The sequence below is a fragment of the Theropithecus gelada genome, chromosome 9 (assembly GCF_003255815.1).
Source record: "Theropithecus gelada isolate Dixy chromosome 9, Tgel_1.0, whole genome shotgun sequence".
Taxonomy (NCBI): Eukaryota; Metazoa; Chordata; class Mammalia; order Primates; family Cercopithecidae; genus Theropithecus; species Theropithecus gelada.
The window spans coordinates 124630128-124646323 of NC_037677.1; the positions used below are offsets into that span (position 1 = coordinate 124630128).

The following is a 16196-nucleotide window of genomic DNA, read 5'->3' on the forward strand; positions in this document are numbered from 1 at the left end:
GGGCTGAGAAACAGAGGCTTCCAGAGGATATGAAACTAGACCAAAGTTAGGTTGGAGGTGATAGAAGAGACAGAATTCCAACCCAGGACACCCCTATGCTGCTGTGGCCCTTCTAAATTCAGCCACTCTGCGTAACTTGCCCTTTCTTTGAGCTGTTATTAAACAACACTGTGGCACATTAAAAATACTTGAGAAGGCCACGCATGGTGGCTCATGCCTGTAATCCCAGAACTTTGGGAGGCCAAGCTGGGCAGGCCAGGAGTTCAAGACCAGGCTGGGAAATATAGCAAAACCTTGTCTCTACTAAAAATAAAAAAATTAACCAGCATGGTTGCAAGCGCTTCTAATCCCAGCTACTCAAGAGACTGAGGCACGAGAACTGCTGGAACCCGGGAGGCAGAGGTTGCAGTGAGTAGAGATCGCACCACTGCACTCCAGCCTGAGAGGCAGAGTGAGACCCTGTTTCCAAAAAAATGAGAGAAAATCATTTAGTTAAGTAGCTACAGTTGACTTTATGGAGTCGCCGTTTGCCATGTTGACTCTCAATGACAGCCCAGGATGTGGGCTGGGGCCTGACCCCTCTTCCCTGACCAAACTGACCACTGAGCATGGCTCTCCCTCCCTTCCTCCTCAGCCTCTCCAGATGGTGAGGAGCCCTAGATGCACCCACCTGCAAACTTTTATCTCACTACAACAGAAAGACCTCTTCTTCAGGACTAACTGACCTACTGCAGGCTCCTGCCCTTGGAACTTGCCAGCAAATTCACTCGCAGGATCCATGTCAAATCAGGGTTGCCAGAGGAAAGTCAGGGCATGTATTTTCATCTGCTGACTTGGGGCTGCCCTGGGTCAAATCCCCGTCCCTCAACTCAGCACCTCTGTTCCAACAAAGCAGACACGGCTGTGGTTGCAGGTAGTTCTCGAAACACAGCAGGCCATTCCTGCAGGACTAAAAGTGGCTGCGATGACTTATTGGCCAAGAGAGAAAATGACCATCCAGTCAAGTCGTAGAAATGAAAATGGAACGTAATGAACCAGTCTCTCTTACACTGGCCTGTCGCCCCACCCACACTTAGTTTCTTTCCCCACTCTCCCTATAATAAAAATACCGTGGGTTTTAAGACCATTTCATCACACACTTTGTTGGGCATCTCCTGTGGCTGGTCACTGGGATACAGTAACCAGGAAATACATAGTCGGCCGTCATGAATGAACAAAACTTAAAACCCCAGGAGGGGAGCCAGAAACTCAATTAGTGGTTTGGTGTCCACAATGCTACGTGCTACAAAGAGGTACAGAACAATTTCAGGCAAACTACGAACCTGCCCCAGCCTGGAGGACAGGCATGGGGTGAGGTAGCCCACAGGCAGGAAGCCACCCTTAAGCTGAGTTCAGGACTGGATGCAATGATCTTGGTGGGGCCGGAGTGAAAGTTCCAGGCAGTGAAAACAGCAGGGAGTGTGTGCTGGCTGGGGATGCCACCAAAGGCAGGCAGGAGACAGTGGGTACAGTTGAGTAAGAAAGCTCAGGAGAGGCTGGGGGACCAGATCGCACAGGCCCTGGGAGGCGAAAAAGTAAAAACAGCTTCTATTTATTGGGAATGTCCTATCACACGGAAATTCACTTGGAAACTGAAGCTCAGAGAAGTTACCATGCCATGGTGGGAATGGGTGGTATTTGTTCTCAAATGTAGTCAGCCCAGGGCAATGGGCAGTATTTGTCAGCTCCCTCCCTCCCCACCATACAAAGTGAAGGAGGGTTGTGTAGAAGTGGTGTTCATCTATTAAACACAGCGGTAGCCCTTGAATGAACGTTTCTAATCCGTCAACAGCCCTGTAAAATGAAAACCACTGTTAGCATGCTCTTGAAATACTGTACTTACCAGGGTGAGAAAAGGTGCTGACACACTTCAGCAAGATTTCTGGTTAGAACTGAACTCTAAAGGATTTTTCTACTAAACAAAATATTCCACTCCACAGGCATATGGCTAGATACAATTTTTCTCCACGTAAGGTTCATAATTACTACTAAGTCTGAAGTGTTAGAACAACTTGATCATAGCAACATTCCTACTAAAGGTTTTGAAGTTGGCCTACCTAGAAGGAAGCATTTATGCCTCACACCTTCCAAAGTGCCTCCGCTAAGAGCCGCTCCTCCTTGAATACCCTCCCCTGTTCTGCCCTGGCACAATCCCCGTACTCTTTGCAGCCCTGTGAAGCCCTTAGATGTCCCCTCCCTGCCCTTCTATTCCCTCCCTCAAGCAGAATGTCATTCTCCCTTATGATCATGGACGATGCTGTTATAACACTATCATGGCAGCCAATACAGCACAAGTCAGTACCACTGATTTCTGCATTCATTCAGCGAATATTCGTGTCACATGGCTCCCCGCCAGACACTGGGGAGACAAGCGTGGAGATGGGGGTGCAATGACCACACAGGGCACTTGCTGGGGGACAGCTACCCTGTCTGGTGTGTTATCCTCACCTGCACCTGGCAAAGTGGGTGAATGGGGAGTCCAGACAGGTGACCTGGGGGATAGTGGGCCATTCTCTGATTTGGGGAACACAGAGAGGAGAGGGGACAAACTGGAAAGTAAATGGAGATGAACAACAGTTATGTCTACAGGCCTGAAGCTGGAGAAAGATGTCTGAGCTTCAAAGGAGATTTTGGAGGCAGCGGCTCACAAGGAAGCGATCCTGAAATCGTGGCTGAAGGGCTGAGTGCTCAGTCCCTCCAAGGACGAAGATGCTTTTCAGAGTACTGGTGTCACTTCCTATACCGGGTGGCATTGGGCTGTCAGGTAGAGTCAGAAAGAGAACAGGCGGGAGCAGAATCAGTAAACTTCTGAAGCTTTCAACGACAGGGAAGCTGGAGAAGATGAGGAGCCTGGTTGGTGTCATGATGCGCCACAGCCCGGGACCCTGAGATTCCGCGGGTGAATGTCTCAGGTGAGAGCAGTCCTAGTTAGAAAAGTATTCCCGAGAGACAAAGGCCAGCCATGAGTCACTCCTTACAGAAACTCACTCTTGGTCCCTAAAGATGTGCTCACAAGTCATTCTCTAAAGCACTTTATTTTCAGAAAGGACACCAAAAATAGGACTGTCCTGTGCAGATGTCCAATTGCCTTAATGTGGGGAGCAAATGCCCTGGGCCTAGCCATTGGAGACAGATCTTAAAAGCTCCATTCATCGGTGCACTCACCCTCTCATTCATGTTTACCAAGTGCCTGCTCAGTGCTGGGACAGACGAGCATAGATGTTCCTGCCATCATGCCCTGGAGGACACAGGCAAACATTTAAACAATGACAGTGTGGCAAGGGTCACAGTTAAGGCTGCTGTAGGGTGGCTGTGGGTGATGATAGACCTCAAGGCTTCATTCTGCAAAGCTGAGAGCAAAGCATGGTCCAAACTCCTTCCCAAAGCCCCCAGTGTTCAACTGTTCTCAGTCCAGGAGCCCAGCAGTGCTCCCAGTGGAGTTTACGAGGCCGATTCAGACCCAGCAAATCCAAAGTTTTCTTCCCTTAAGCAGATTGACAGTCTTACTTACAGAATTCACTTGTAATTTATGACAAAAACTGTACTAGAACTTATCACAAAACTAACTTTATTATATTTTTCCCAGTTCGATTTTTTTTGTTAAATATCTTCACTGTCCCGGTGACTTCTGGTTCTTATTTTCTTGACGTACACAATGTCCTCAGCCTGTGTGGGAAGAAAAAAAAAAGATCTCTTAAGTAATCTAAACACCCATTTTTGTAATCGACCTCCTCTGCAAAACGTCAAAGGCTTACTAGGTATTATGCTGGTCCTTAGTTGTAGAAAATGAATGTTGAGGCTGGAAATAAGTTTTAAAATATATTCCATTAACGTTGTTTTTCTTGACTTGAACTGCTTTTATTATGCAGTTTACACTTAAATAATGTGATCTTTTCATACAAAAGTTCCTAATGCATTTTAAGCTAATACATAATAAAACAAAATTTCTTCATCGATGCACACATTTTCACAAACTAAAAAATGTCACTCAGAAAAAGTGAATCCAACCAGGACTAAGTCTTTTGGGTCTTCTAAACCAAGCAGCTCCCATAGACAGAACTATCCCCAACTTGCACGCAGGGGACCTGCCTTGGCCTTCACTCTTGCAGGAGTTCTCACCTCTTGGCTAAGGGGGAGGGACAATGGTGAAAATCATGGCTATAAGCTTCTTACTGGAAAAAATATGTTATACATGCATTTTCTAGGACTACCGACACCCACCGAAGAACTCGGCAATAGAGGAGCATGTATGTATTGGACGTCTCCTGGGTGCCTGTGTGTGAGAAGAGGCTGGAACGCCCCTGGCAGAACACACCGGGCCTGGCTCAGCCTTGGGCCTGGTTGCTCTGTGTTTAGGAATCATCCTAGTTAAAAGATTTGCTTTCACCCTTCTTTTGTTTCATTCTGATGAAGCAGCACCTTCCAGACTGAGAATTTGGTGAGCGCCTAGAGCCTGTGTTTTATTGTAAGACTGGACGGGTGAATGTGCTCACCCACATCAGCTGTTGCATCCCTGGTGTCCCTGTGGTCTCTAGGACCTTGTCTGGCACTGTCAGATGTCTTCTGCTTCCAGCCTGCCCCAGAAGTAGTCTCTGACTTAGGACACCTGTGTGGGCATCAGTGTCCTTGTTGAGCCTCCCCTCTTCCCTCTCTGCAACAGTCTATGGGCATCTCCCCACTAGGACTTCCTGCCCACCATCCAGACACACAAGCCCTCCGCCTCCACTGGCTGCCTGGCTATGCAGCAGGTATTGGGGAATCTTTCCTCTTCTTGGCAGTTGGAGCTTCCTAATTTGTGCTGAAGGTCTGTCTGGACTTGCCAGAATTCTGTATCTGAAGAGGTTATTGCTACATCAGTTTTGTTTGCTGAACTCAGAATATGGTAGTTTTAGGTCCAAATTTTGTGTGTGCTAAGAATTACATTTATACCACTCACAAACAGGGAGCAATTCAACCTATTTTTATTTTAGCTAAACCAAGTATTCCCCAGAAGAACACTAATGGAATCTAATCATTCTTATCGATTTGTCCACATGCTTGTAACTATGTGTGGCTAAACTTGATGTGATTTCAGTAGCACTTAAAGCTCATTAGCTTAGACAGTCTCTGGCTGGAGGAGGGTTGGAGGGCAGAAGCACTCCCCACTGATCAGGAATTCTCACATAGTCAGCGTGTGTCTCAGGGCCACCCCAACCTCTGTTCCTTCTACCTTTCCAAAGAATTCTTTGGACATTTTTCTGTTTCAATAGTTTGGTTTTTTTTGGGGGGGGGAAAGAACTTTTCTGTTTCAACAGGTGTTTTTGAACTACAGAAAGGCTGAAGACAGCTACCTGCAATTGTATCATGAGGTACACCATAAGTAGTCAATTAGCCACTAGACAAATTCCTTTTCTTTCTGAAGAAAGTCTTCATAATGTGAATTTGCTATTTGAAGTGGAATCCCCAAAGCAGACACAACAAAATATAACTAAAATGACAAAACGTATATCTTAGGATAATGCTTCTTCCATGAATGTAACTGGGAGCTGGCAGAATGCTGTTGAAAATAATGCTTTTTGTTTGCCTTTGCAACCTTGGGCAAAAAAATACATCAAAACACTGTCTCTTTTAAAAGCAGAAAACAGTACACGGCTTACCGTCTTTGGATTTTCTGCACACCTCTTGACACTCCGCGTTACTCTCTGTGCAGATTCGCTCTCCAAAGAGCTTGCTGCAGACTGGCTTTTCATCTTTCTTGATCTCAAACACATGGAGTCTGAATTTCCTGCTTCTCCTTTCCCTTCCTGATTCTGCATGAGAACCCCTGCGCTCTTCTGCCCTCCACTCTCCTCTGCCACCTTAGGCTGGGAGCTCTTATTCTGTCTCACAGACCTCAAGCACCTTTTGTTTTCACTGACTTTGCCTCGAGATATGGGTTTCCGGGCTCTGTCATCTGGATTCTGAATGTCCATCTCTGGGGAGGTCTTCATGGGCTTCATTTCATTTCTGTTTATTTCTATTCTTTCTGCTAATACCAGGACCTCAGTTATTTGCTGTTCTACATCAGTCTTATTTTGGCGTCTGGAGCGCAGGGATATTCCCTAAAGAAATGAGAAGACGTCCACAAAATTCCAATAATTAGTAAAACAAACTTCAAAATTCAACAGGGAGAACAATCAACAACAGTAAACTAAAAGGAGAAATCATTTGAAAATTACACAATGATGAATTTTCTAAGAAACCTGTCATCTAAGATAGTCAAGGTAATGCCTTGGTACTTTGTTCCTATGGAGAAATGACTGTCTCTGCTGACAAATTATAAATAAGGCATTCAGGATAAATTTCAATAACAATGCCTAAAAGGACATATATCAAATCTAATTTTTACAGTTTATAGAAAGAAGCTCCATTATTCATTCATTTACAGAGAGTAAATGAACTCCTATTCCTTTAACCATCACTGCTAAGGCAGAATAGGAAATTACCATTTCTGGAGTTTCCCCGGATGCAGCAGGAGCCTCTCTAACAGTCCAGACAGTTTCCCCCTTCTCAAGAATACACACTCCCTATCAATATTGTTCTGATAGTTAAAATAGTGACAGAGATATTATTTTTAACCCAGCCCTGGTCTTGGTGACAGTATCTGGAACATAGAACTGAACCACCCACCTATCCTCTGATCAATTTTTCAAACATTTGAAGATGAACATTACTCATTTGGCTCTTGAGAAACTCTTCTAAGTTTGCATTAATCATTTTATCATTTTTGACTCATTCTTTTCCCAAATTAGTCTGTTCCCTCTATAGGTCCCAAGAAGATTCTTTACCATGGCCTGCAGTTGTTCACTGTGTTAAATGAAACCCATTTGGGAAATGATAACCACTTATAACGTCAGGTTACATGCAAAGTATAACACAGAAACTGACAGCTATCCAAGATGATATTGGGTGATGCTGTAATACTTCCTCTCACCTTATTTTCAGGGACCGAGTCTTGTAATTTGTGTTCCTCTTTGTTGGTTTTCATGTTGTTGCTGTTCAGCTCTTCCACAGGTTCAATTCTTTTTGCAGAAGTCCTCAAACTTCTCTTCATGATGACCACTGGTTCCGGTGATTTGCCTCTCGCCCTGGGAGCAACCCTCTGCTTCTTGCCGGCTGGCAGCTCCTCCGCGATCTCCTCCGGCGCAGGCATGCAGCGCAGCCTCTTGGTTCCTGTGGCGCTTCCATCTTTGCCACCTCCGCTCTCGAAGGGCAGTGGGGGCAGGGAAGTGTTGCTTTTGCTTTGTGATTTTACAGGGTCTGTGGTACTTACCAGGTCTCCCACGGGTTCTACTTTAGGGGCCCGAAGAACTCTTCTGGATGTTTTTAGAGGTTTTCCACTGTCAGGTGTTTTCTTTGGAGCGCTTGTAAAGCTATCAGCAGCACCATTTGCCAGTTCCTCAGTGTGGCCTGGTGTTGGAGAGAGCTCTTGGAAGCTGGCCAGATCTTCTAGGGGTTGGGCCTTTTCCTTAGGTGCTCTTGGCCGTCTCCTGCTGCCAATTACATCTTCTGCGTCCAGCTTCTGCTTTGCAGGTTGCTTAAATGCTTTCATGCCTTTGTCCTCACCTACCGGCTCTTTGTCGGTGTGCGCGGTCTCCCCTGATGTTTGTGTGAGACTGCGGACTGCTAACAGCTCCTCCTTTACTGCTACTTTCTGGGCACGTGTCCTGGGCCGTCTCTTTGAACTTGTTGCAGTGTCTACTAGTTCTGGTGATGATTTGCAGGGTATTTTAGTGGTTTTGTCATCAGTCATTGATTCTTCGGTGTGACCTGGTGCTGGGTCTTTGAAGTCAGCCAGGTCTTCTAGGGCTTGGGCATTTTCCCTGGGTGCTCTTGGCCGTCTCCTGCTGCCAGTTACACTTGCTGCTGGAGCCAGTGTCTGTTTTGCAGATTCCTTCAATGCTTTGATGCCTTTATCTTCACCTACTGGTTCTTTGTCTGCATCCGTGGTTTCCCCTGATGTTTGTGTGAACTTGACTGCTGAAGGCTCTTCTTTTACTTGTACCTTCTGCACACGTGTCCTGAGATGCCTCCTTGTGCTTGCTGTGGTGTCTACTACTTCTACTGGGGGAGATTTGCAGGGTATTTTAGTGGCTTTGCCAGCAGTCAGTGGTTCCTGAGTGTGGCCTGATGGTTCAGAGAGCTCCTTGAAGCCGGCCAGGTCTTCTAGGGGTTGGGCCTTTTCCTTAGGTGCTCTTGGCCTTCTCCTGTTGGGTTCCTCTTCTACTGGGTTCGGTTTCTTCTTTGCACGTTGCTTAAATACTTTGATGCCTTCATCACTTGCTAATTCTTTGTGTGTGTGTGTGCTTTGCCCTGAGGTTTGTGTGAGCCTCTCAAGTGCTGAGAGCTCCTCTTTCACTTCTTTCCTGAGACGTGTCTTGGGGTATCTCTTTGTGCTCGTGGCAGTGTCTGCTGGTTCTGCTGGGGGAGATTTGCAGGGCATTGTTGTGTTTTTGTCAACAGTCATTGACTCTTCAGTGTGACCTGGTGCTGGGAAGAGCTCTCTGAAGCCAGTCAGGTCTTCTAGAGCATTGGCCTTTTCCTTACGAGTCCTCAGCTGCCTCTTGCTACCAGTTACTTTTGCTGCTGGGTCCAGGATCTGCTTTGGAGACTCCTTAAATGCTTTGATGCTCTTACTATCTCCTGTTGGCTGTGTGTGTGTTTGCGTAGTCTTCCCTGACGTCCGTGTGAGCTTGTTGACCGCTAGGGGCTCTTCTTTCATGTCCACTTTCACCAGGGATATCTTGAGCCTTTGCTTGGAGCTTCTTGAGGTTTTGAATGACTCTGGCTGTGGAGATTTGCATGATACTTCTGTCATTTTGTCATCAGTCATTGATTCCTCAGTGTGACCTGGTGTTTGGAAGAGCTCTTTGAAGCCAGCCAGGTCCTCTAGAGCCTCAGCCTTTTCCTTAGGAGTTTGTGGCCGTCTCTTGCTGCCAGGTAAATTTCCTGGCAGATCCAGATTCTGCACTAGAATTTCCATAAATGTGTTATTTTTCTCATCACTTACTGCTGGTTTGGGTGTGTCCATGGCTTTGCCTGCTGACGGCGTTAGTTTCCTGAGTGCTAAAAATTCTTCCTCTACGTCTGCTTTCCTAAGACTTCTTTTGGGCTGTTGCTTTGTGCTTGCTGGGGTGTCTGCTGGGTCTGGTTGTGGAGATTTGCAGGGCATTTTGGTAGTTTTCTCATCAGTCGTGGGCTTGTCAGTGCCTGGTGTCTGGAAGAGCTCTTTGAAGCCAGTCAGATCTTCCAGAGGCTGGGCCTTTTCCTTAGGAGTTTGTGGCCGTCTCTTGCTGCGAGGTAAATTTCCTGGCAGGTCCAATTTCTGCACTGGAGTTCCCAGAAATGCTTTCATGTCTTTCTCATCGCCTCCTGATGGTTTGGGCGTGTGCATGGCTTTCCCTACTGACGGTGTTAGCTTCCTGAGTGCTAAGAATTCTTCCTCTACATCTGCTTTCCTGAGACTTCTCTTGGACTGTGGCTTGAAGATTGTTGGGGTGTCCACTGGGTCTGGTTGTGGAGATCTGCAGGCTATTTTGGTAGTTTTCTCATGAGTCGTGGGCTTGTCAGTGCATATTGGTGTCTGGAAGAGCTCTTTCAAGCCAGCCAGGTCTTCTAGGGGTTGGGCTTTTCTCTTACGAGTTCTCAGCTGCTTCTTGCTACCAGTTACACTTGCTGCTGGGTCCAGTCTCTGTTTTGCAGTTTCCTTAAATGCTTTGATGCTTTTATCCTCACCTTCTGGTACTTTGTCTGTGTGTGTGGTCTGTGTGAGCTTCTTCAGGGCTGAGAGCTCTTTCTCTACATCCCTTTTCCCCAAAGGCGTTTTGGGCCGCCTTCTTGTGCTTGTTGGGGTGTCCACTGATTCTGGTGGTGGAGATTTGCAGGCTGTTTTGGTAGTTTTGTCATCAGTCGTTGATTCCTCAGTGGGACCTGGTGTCTGGAAGAGCTCTTTGAAGCCGGCCAGGTCTTCTGGTGATCGCGCCTCTTCCTTAGGCATTCTTGGCCACCTCTTCATCCCAGTTTCATAGTTTGCTGGGTCCAGCATCTGCTTTGCAGATTCCTTAAACACTTTGATGCTCTTTCCATCTCCTGCTGTCTCTCTGTGTGTCTGCGTGGTCTTCCCTGACGTCTGTGTGAGTTTGCCGACTGGTAGGACCTCTTCTTTTACGCCTACTTTCCCCAAGGATGTCTTGAGTCGTCGCTTGGAGCTTGTTGGGGTTTTGACTGGGTCTGGTTGTGGAGATTTGCAGTATACTTCTGTGATTTTGTCGCCAGTCATTGATTCCTCAGTGTGACTTGGTGTCTGGAAGAGCTCTTTGAAGCCAGCCAGGTCTTCTAGAGCCTTGGCCTTTTCTTTAGTAGTCTGTGGCCGTCTCTTGCTGCCAGGTAAGTTTCCTGGCAGGTCCGGTTTCTGCACTGGAGTCCCCACAAATGTGTTGATCACTTTCTCTTCACCTACTGCTGGTTTAGGCGTGTGCATGGCTTTGCCTGCTGGTGGCATTAGTTCCCTGAATGCTAAAAATTCTTCCTCTACGTCTGCTTTCTTGAGGCTTCTCTTGGGCCGTTGTTTTGTGCTTGTTGGGGTGTCCACTGGGTCTGGTTGTGGAGATTTGCAGAGTATTTTGGTAGTTTTCTCATCAGTCGTGGGGTTATCAGTGCATGGTGTCTGGAAAAGCTCTCTGAACCCAGTCAGGTCTTCTAGAGTCTGGGCCTTTTCCTTAGGAGTTTGTAGCCGTCTCTTGCTGCCAGGTAAATTTTCTGGTGGGTCCAGTTTCTGCACTGGAGTTCCCATAAATGTGCTGATGTCTTTCTCTTCACCTCCTGCTGGTTTGGGTGTGTGCATGGCTTTGTCTGCTGATGGTGTTCGTTTCCTAAATGCTAAAAATTCTTCTTCAACATCTGCTTTCCTGAGACTTCTCTTGGGCTGTGGCTTGGAGCTTGTTGGGGTGTCCACCGGGTCTGGTTGTGAAGATCTGTAGGATATTTTGGTAGTTTTTTCGTTAGTCATTGATTCCTTAGTGTGACCAGCTGTCTGGAAGAGCTCTTTGAAGCCGGCCAGGTCTTCACGGACTTCAGACTTTCCCTTAGGCGTTCTCGGTTGCCTCTTGCTGCCAGTTAGACTTGCTGCTGAATCTAAGATCTGCTTTGGAGACTCCATAAATGCTTTGATGCTCTTACCATCTCCTGTTGGCTCTGTGTGTGTGGGTGTAGTCTCCCCTGACATCTGTGTGAACTCGCCAACTGCTCGGAGCTCTTCTTTCACGCCCACTTTCCCCAGGGATGTCTTCAGCCGTCCCTTGGAGCTTGCTGGGGTTTTGTCTGGGTCTGGTTGTGAAGATTTGCAGGCTACTTTGGCAGTTTTATCATTAGTCATTGATTCCTCAGTGTGACCTGGTGTCTGGAAGAGCTCTTTAAAGCCAGACAGGTCTTCTAGAGCCTGGGCCTTTTCCTTGGGAGTTTGTAGCCGTCTCTTGCTGCCAGTTAAGTTGTCTGGGAGGTCCAGTTTCTGCACTGAAGTTCCCACAAATGCACTGATGTTTTTCTCATCACTTACTGCTGGTTTGGGTGTGTGCATGGCTTTGCCTGCTGATAGCGTTCGTTTCTTGAGTGCTAAGAATTCTTCTACATCCACTTTCCTGAGACTTCTCTTGGACTGTGGCTTGGAGCTTGTTGGGGTGTCCACTGGGTCTGGTTGTGGAGATCTGCAGATTATTTTGGTAGTTTTCTCATGAGTTGTGGGCTTGTCAGTGCATATTGGTGTCTGGAAGAGCTCTTTCAAGCCAGCCAGGTCTTCTAGGGGTTGGGCTTTTCTCTTAGGAGTTCTCGGCTGCCTCTTGCTACCAGTTACACTTGCTGCTGGGTCCAGTCTCTGTTTTGCAGTTTCCTTAAACGCTTTGATGCTTTTATCCTCACCTCCTGGTACTTTGTCTGTGTATGTGGTCTGTGTGAGCTTCTTCAGAGCTGAGAGCTCTTTCTGTACATCCCTTTTCCCCAAAGGTGTCTTGGGCTGCCTTCTTGTGCTTGTTGGGGTGTCTGCTAATTCTGGTGGAGAAGATTTGCAGGGCATTTTAGTAGTTTTGCCAGCAGCCACTGCTTCCTCAGTATGACCAGGTGTCTGGAAGAGCTCTTTAAAGCCAGCCAGGTCTTCCAGAGCCTGGGCCTTTTCCTTAGGAGTATGTGGCCATCTCTTGTTGCCAGTTAAGTTCTCTGTCAGGTCCAGTTTTTGCACTGGAGTTCCCACAAATGTGTTGATGCCTTTCTCTTCACCTACTGCTGGTTTAGGTATGTGCATGGCTTTGCCGGCTGCCGGTGTTAGTTTCCTGAATGCTAAGAATTCTCCCTCTACATCTGCTTTCCTGAGACTTCTCTTGGGCCGTTGCTTTGTGCTTATTGGGGTGTCCACTGGGTCTGGCTGTGGAGATTTGCAGGATATTTTGGTTTTGTTGGCAGCCACTAATTCCTCAGTAAGAACAGGAGTCTGGAATAGCTCTTTAAAGCCAGTCAGGTCTTCTAGAGCCTGGGCCTTTCCCTTGGGAGTTTGCAGCTCTCTCTTGCTGCCAGGTAAAGTTCCTGACAGGTCCAGTTTCTGCACTGGAGTTCCCATAAAAGCTTTAATATCTTTCTCATCACCTCCTGTTGGTTTGGGTGTGTGCATGGTTTTCCCTGCTGATGGTGTTAGTTTCCTGAGTGCTAAGAATTCTTCCTCTACATCTGCTTTCCTGAGACTTCTCTTAGGCCGTTGCCTTGTGCTTGTTGGAGTGTCCACTGATTCTGGTGGTGGAGATTTGCAGGCTATTTTGGTAGTTTTCTCTTTAGTCATTGATTCCTCAGTGGGACCTGGTGTCTGGAAGAGCTCTTTGAAGCCGGCCAGGTCTTCTAGTGATCGCGCCTCTTCCTTAGGCGTTCTTGGCCACTTCTTCATTCCAGTTACACAGGCTGCTGGGTCCAGGAACTGCTTTGGAGACTCCTTAAACATTCTGATGTTCTTGCCATCTTCTGCTGGCTCTCTGTGTGTGTGCGTGGTTTCCCCTGACGTCCGTGTGAGCTTGCCGACTGCTAAGAGCTCTTCTTTCACACCCACTTTCCCCAGGGATGCCTTCAGCTGTTGTTTTATGTGTGTTGGGGTGTTTATTCGTTCTGGTTGTAATGACTGGCAGGGCATTTTAGTGATTTTGCCCTTCTCACTCTTTGGTGCCTTGGCATGATCTTGGGTTTGGAGGAGATCCTGGCCACATGCCGTGTCTTTCGTGTGTTCTGTATCAGGCAAGCTCTTGAGGTCTGTCAGATCAGACGTTGGTTCACATTTCGGACCCCAAGTTCTTCTTGATCTCTTCACTGCTTTCGTCTTTTCATCATTTTCTTTTAATTCAATATTTTCCTTATATGTCTCAAAAGGTCTTTCTATTTCCTTCATCTCTCCTTCTCTCCTTTGTTGTAGTAGTGTTGCCTTCTGACATCTTTTTAGGATGCGCTCAACAATGTCTGTATTTGTTTCTTCACTCTTACTTTCTATAGGTAGCTTCTGTATATTTCTGAACTCCATAGACCTTCTTAACTTGTTTACAATGGATACTGTTTTTGAAGGCTCTGTCTCAGTATCTGAAGTTTTTGTCTCCACGGAAGTTATTTTGTAGGTGTTCCTGGGAGTTTTTGCTATGTTTCCATTTTCTCTAATAGACTGCCGTCTTAAGGGAGGGCTTGCAGAGCATTTATCAGATGGCTGTTTTGCTGAATTCTGTGCACTGAAGAACGCATTTCCTCCTGAAATAAAAACATATACAATAAATACATTCTATTAGTGTCTCATGTCAATCGAGTATTATAGCCTCATAAAATATAGTAAAAAAATAAATATTCAGCTTCATATTCACTTAACAACGAGGCTACTTATGTGTCTATAAATCTGTTTTATAAGAGCCATCCACAATTAAGAATAATATTATTTAGTGCTATAGTGGGGTCATCATTAAGCAAGTTGGATGCTGAAATGATTATAGAAGGTAAAAATATTGCTTAAGAAGGATCCTCCAAAGGTTGCCATGCCCTGTGGCACTGACGTAAATATAGGCATTTTTTCCTTCAAACATCAGAAACAAACAGCTGTTTCTTGCCTTAAATCACCAATAAAATAACATGGATTATCCTTGTGTGGTTAGGGTCCATATTACATAGGAAATATTTACCTACCACAAACATCTTCAGGGTAGCAAGCTGTTCCCTCTATGACAGGAACACAGTGACCAGTGCCAAATGAGAGATTAGACACATTCTCATCTCCCATCTCACACTCATCCCGGGCCTGCTCCCACCTAGAAGGTTAGCAGGAATAATTGTACAGTATACAAACTGTTATCTTTTGTTTTGTAATTGGCAATAATTTTGAATTTGAGTAATTTATATGTAAATATGGTGAGACACCATTGTACTTTTTTGCTATGTCTCCCTGGTTACTTATAATAAAGAAGCCAAAAGTGTACACAGGTCATTTGCACACATTAACGGAGTCTTTCTTTCTATGTAAGTCAATGAATGCCAATGTTAGTTCAACTGCTGATTGAAATCTCCCTTTCAATTAGAACAGAGAAGACGGAAATGGTATTTTCTGCCAGGAACATTTCTTATAGAGAAGTAATATCATACTGCTTCTAAAAACATAATACTGTATGTTCCTATCCCAAAACATCACAGTGGTAGGAAACAAGGAAACCGACCAAAACTCTCTGAGGTGGGCAGCAGAGGTTCTTCTCCTGAATTAGTTGCTTGAACTTGTTTTCCAAGCAAATTCTCTGAATTTGAAATAGCGACGTGACATGTGCTTGTCAACTGTGGTTGCTCCTTCACTGGGGTCTTGAACATTTCAGCTATTCCTGTTACATGAAGACATATGAAAAGTGATTGACATATTGCTAACATGCAAACAACCATCCCAGTCCTCACATGTAACATGCAAATGGTGGGAAATAACAGCAGATTCCTCCCTTGAATTCCTGGTACATAGGCCTCATAAAAAGGGTGATTCCATCAATAATGTACTCATTTTGTAAAAAAGAAAGCAAAGAGAAGATATGTTATGCTCTTTGCTTTGCTTTTCTTAGAAAGGAAACAAATGAAGTTAGTTGACCTCTGTGGTCCTTCTAACTAGACCCCACACCTGAGCTCTAGAGCACGGAAGCTGGTGATAGGCTCCTGAGACCCACAGGCCTCCCTGCTGGGATCTAGAGGCCAAATGCCTTCATGCTTCTCAAAGTCTTGGGTGCTCAGTTCTAGGTTTAAAATACAAATAACATGTGCCCACATTTTAGACAATGACAAAGAGCTGCCCATTTTTAGTACTGTCAAGTAATAATATATATTTTTTTAAAATTTTATATCATTATCATTCCATTTGGAATGATAGGAGGCCTCAGCCTCCCAAAGTGCTGGGATTATAGACGTGAGCCACCGTGCCGGCCATCCCCACTTTAAATTACACAAGTCAGGCTACAATTTACTGAGAGTGGGAATCGAGTGGAAACATTTCTTCAACAATCAGTTGTTTACGGGAATCTTCTCATAGGGCTTTAAGAAAGTTAAGCCACCTAGGAAGTAAATCCTGAAGAAGCAAAATATTGCTCAATAACAACTGGTCCACACCTGGGATAAACTACTAGTGTAGCTGCAGGTAACATTTTAACACCAAAAAAAGTAGTACTGATATAATCTCAGGAAAAAAATAATAACAAAGCAATTTATATAGAAGTTGCAACTCTGCAAAACTCTTATCATCTCATGTCCTCCTTACTTGTATCATTCTGGCCTCACTGGATGCAAGTGCTATTTCAACCTGGCAGTCATATGCAAAATGTTCAGGGGAAGCCTGTTCTGAAAACTCCCTTCCAAACCAGTCCATTCACAAAAATCTCCCCTTCTACATAAAATGCCTAGGATTTAGTCTTCAGCAGATGCTAATGTTTTGTAATGAAATTCACTCATACTAACAGGTGAGAACTGCTTGACTCTAGGAAACCATCTTAAAAGAAAGAATGGGCCAGGCGTGATGGCTCACGCCTGTAATCCCAGCACTTTGGGAGGCTGAGGTGAGCAGATTAACGAGGTCAGGAGATAGAGACCAAACTGGCCAACATGGTGAAACCCTATCT

The 16196-nt window shown here is 45.6% G+C and overlaps 1 protein-coding gene across 2 annotated transcripts in view; it reads right to left on the reverse strand.

Moving 5' to 3' along the window:
* Positions 1 to 1115: 1115 nt before the first annotated feature.
* The window catches only part of MKI67 (marker of proliferation Ki-67), a 30994-nt gene continuing 15913 nt past the window's right edge, over positions 1116 to 16196 (reverse strand). For both annotated transcript variants that reach the window (XM_025396537.1, XM_025396538.1), the window contains 4 exons: positions 14769 to 14924; positions 6992 to 13818; positions 5676 to 6119; positions 1116 to 3705 (listed from right to left, as the gene is read on the reverse strand). In XM_025396537.1, the coding sequence (XP_025252322.1) occupies positions 3640 to 3705; positions 5676 to 6119; positions 6992 to 13818; positions 14769 to 14924 (7493 nt within the window). In that variant the 3' untranslated portion in view covers positions 1116 to 3639. The remainder of the gene's footprint in view (positions 3706 to 5675; positions 6120 to 6991; positions 13819 to 14768; positions 14925 to 16196) is intronic.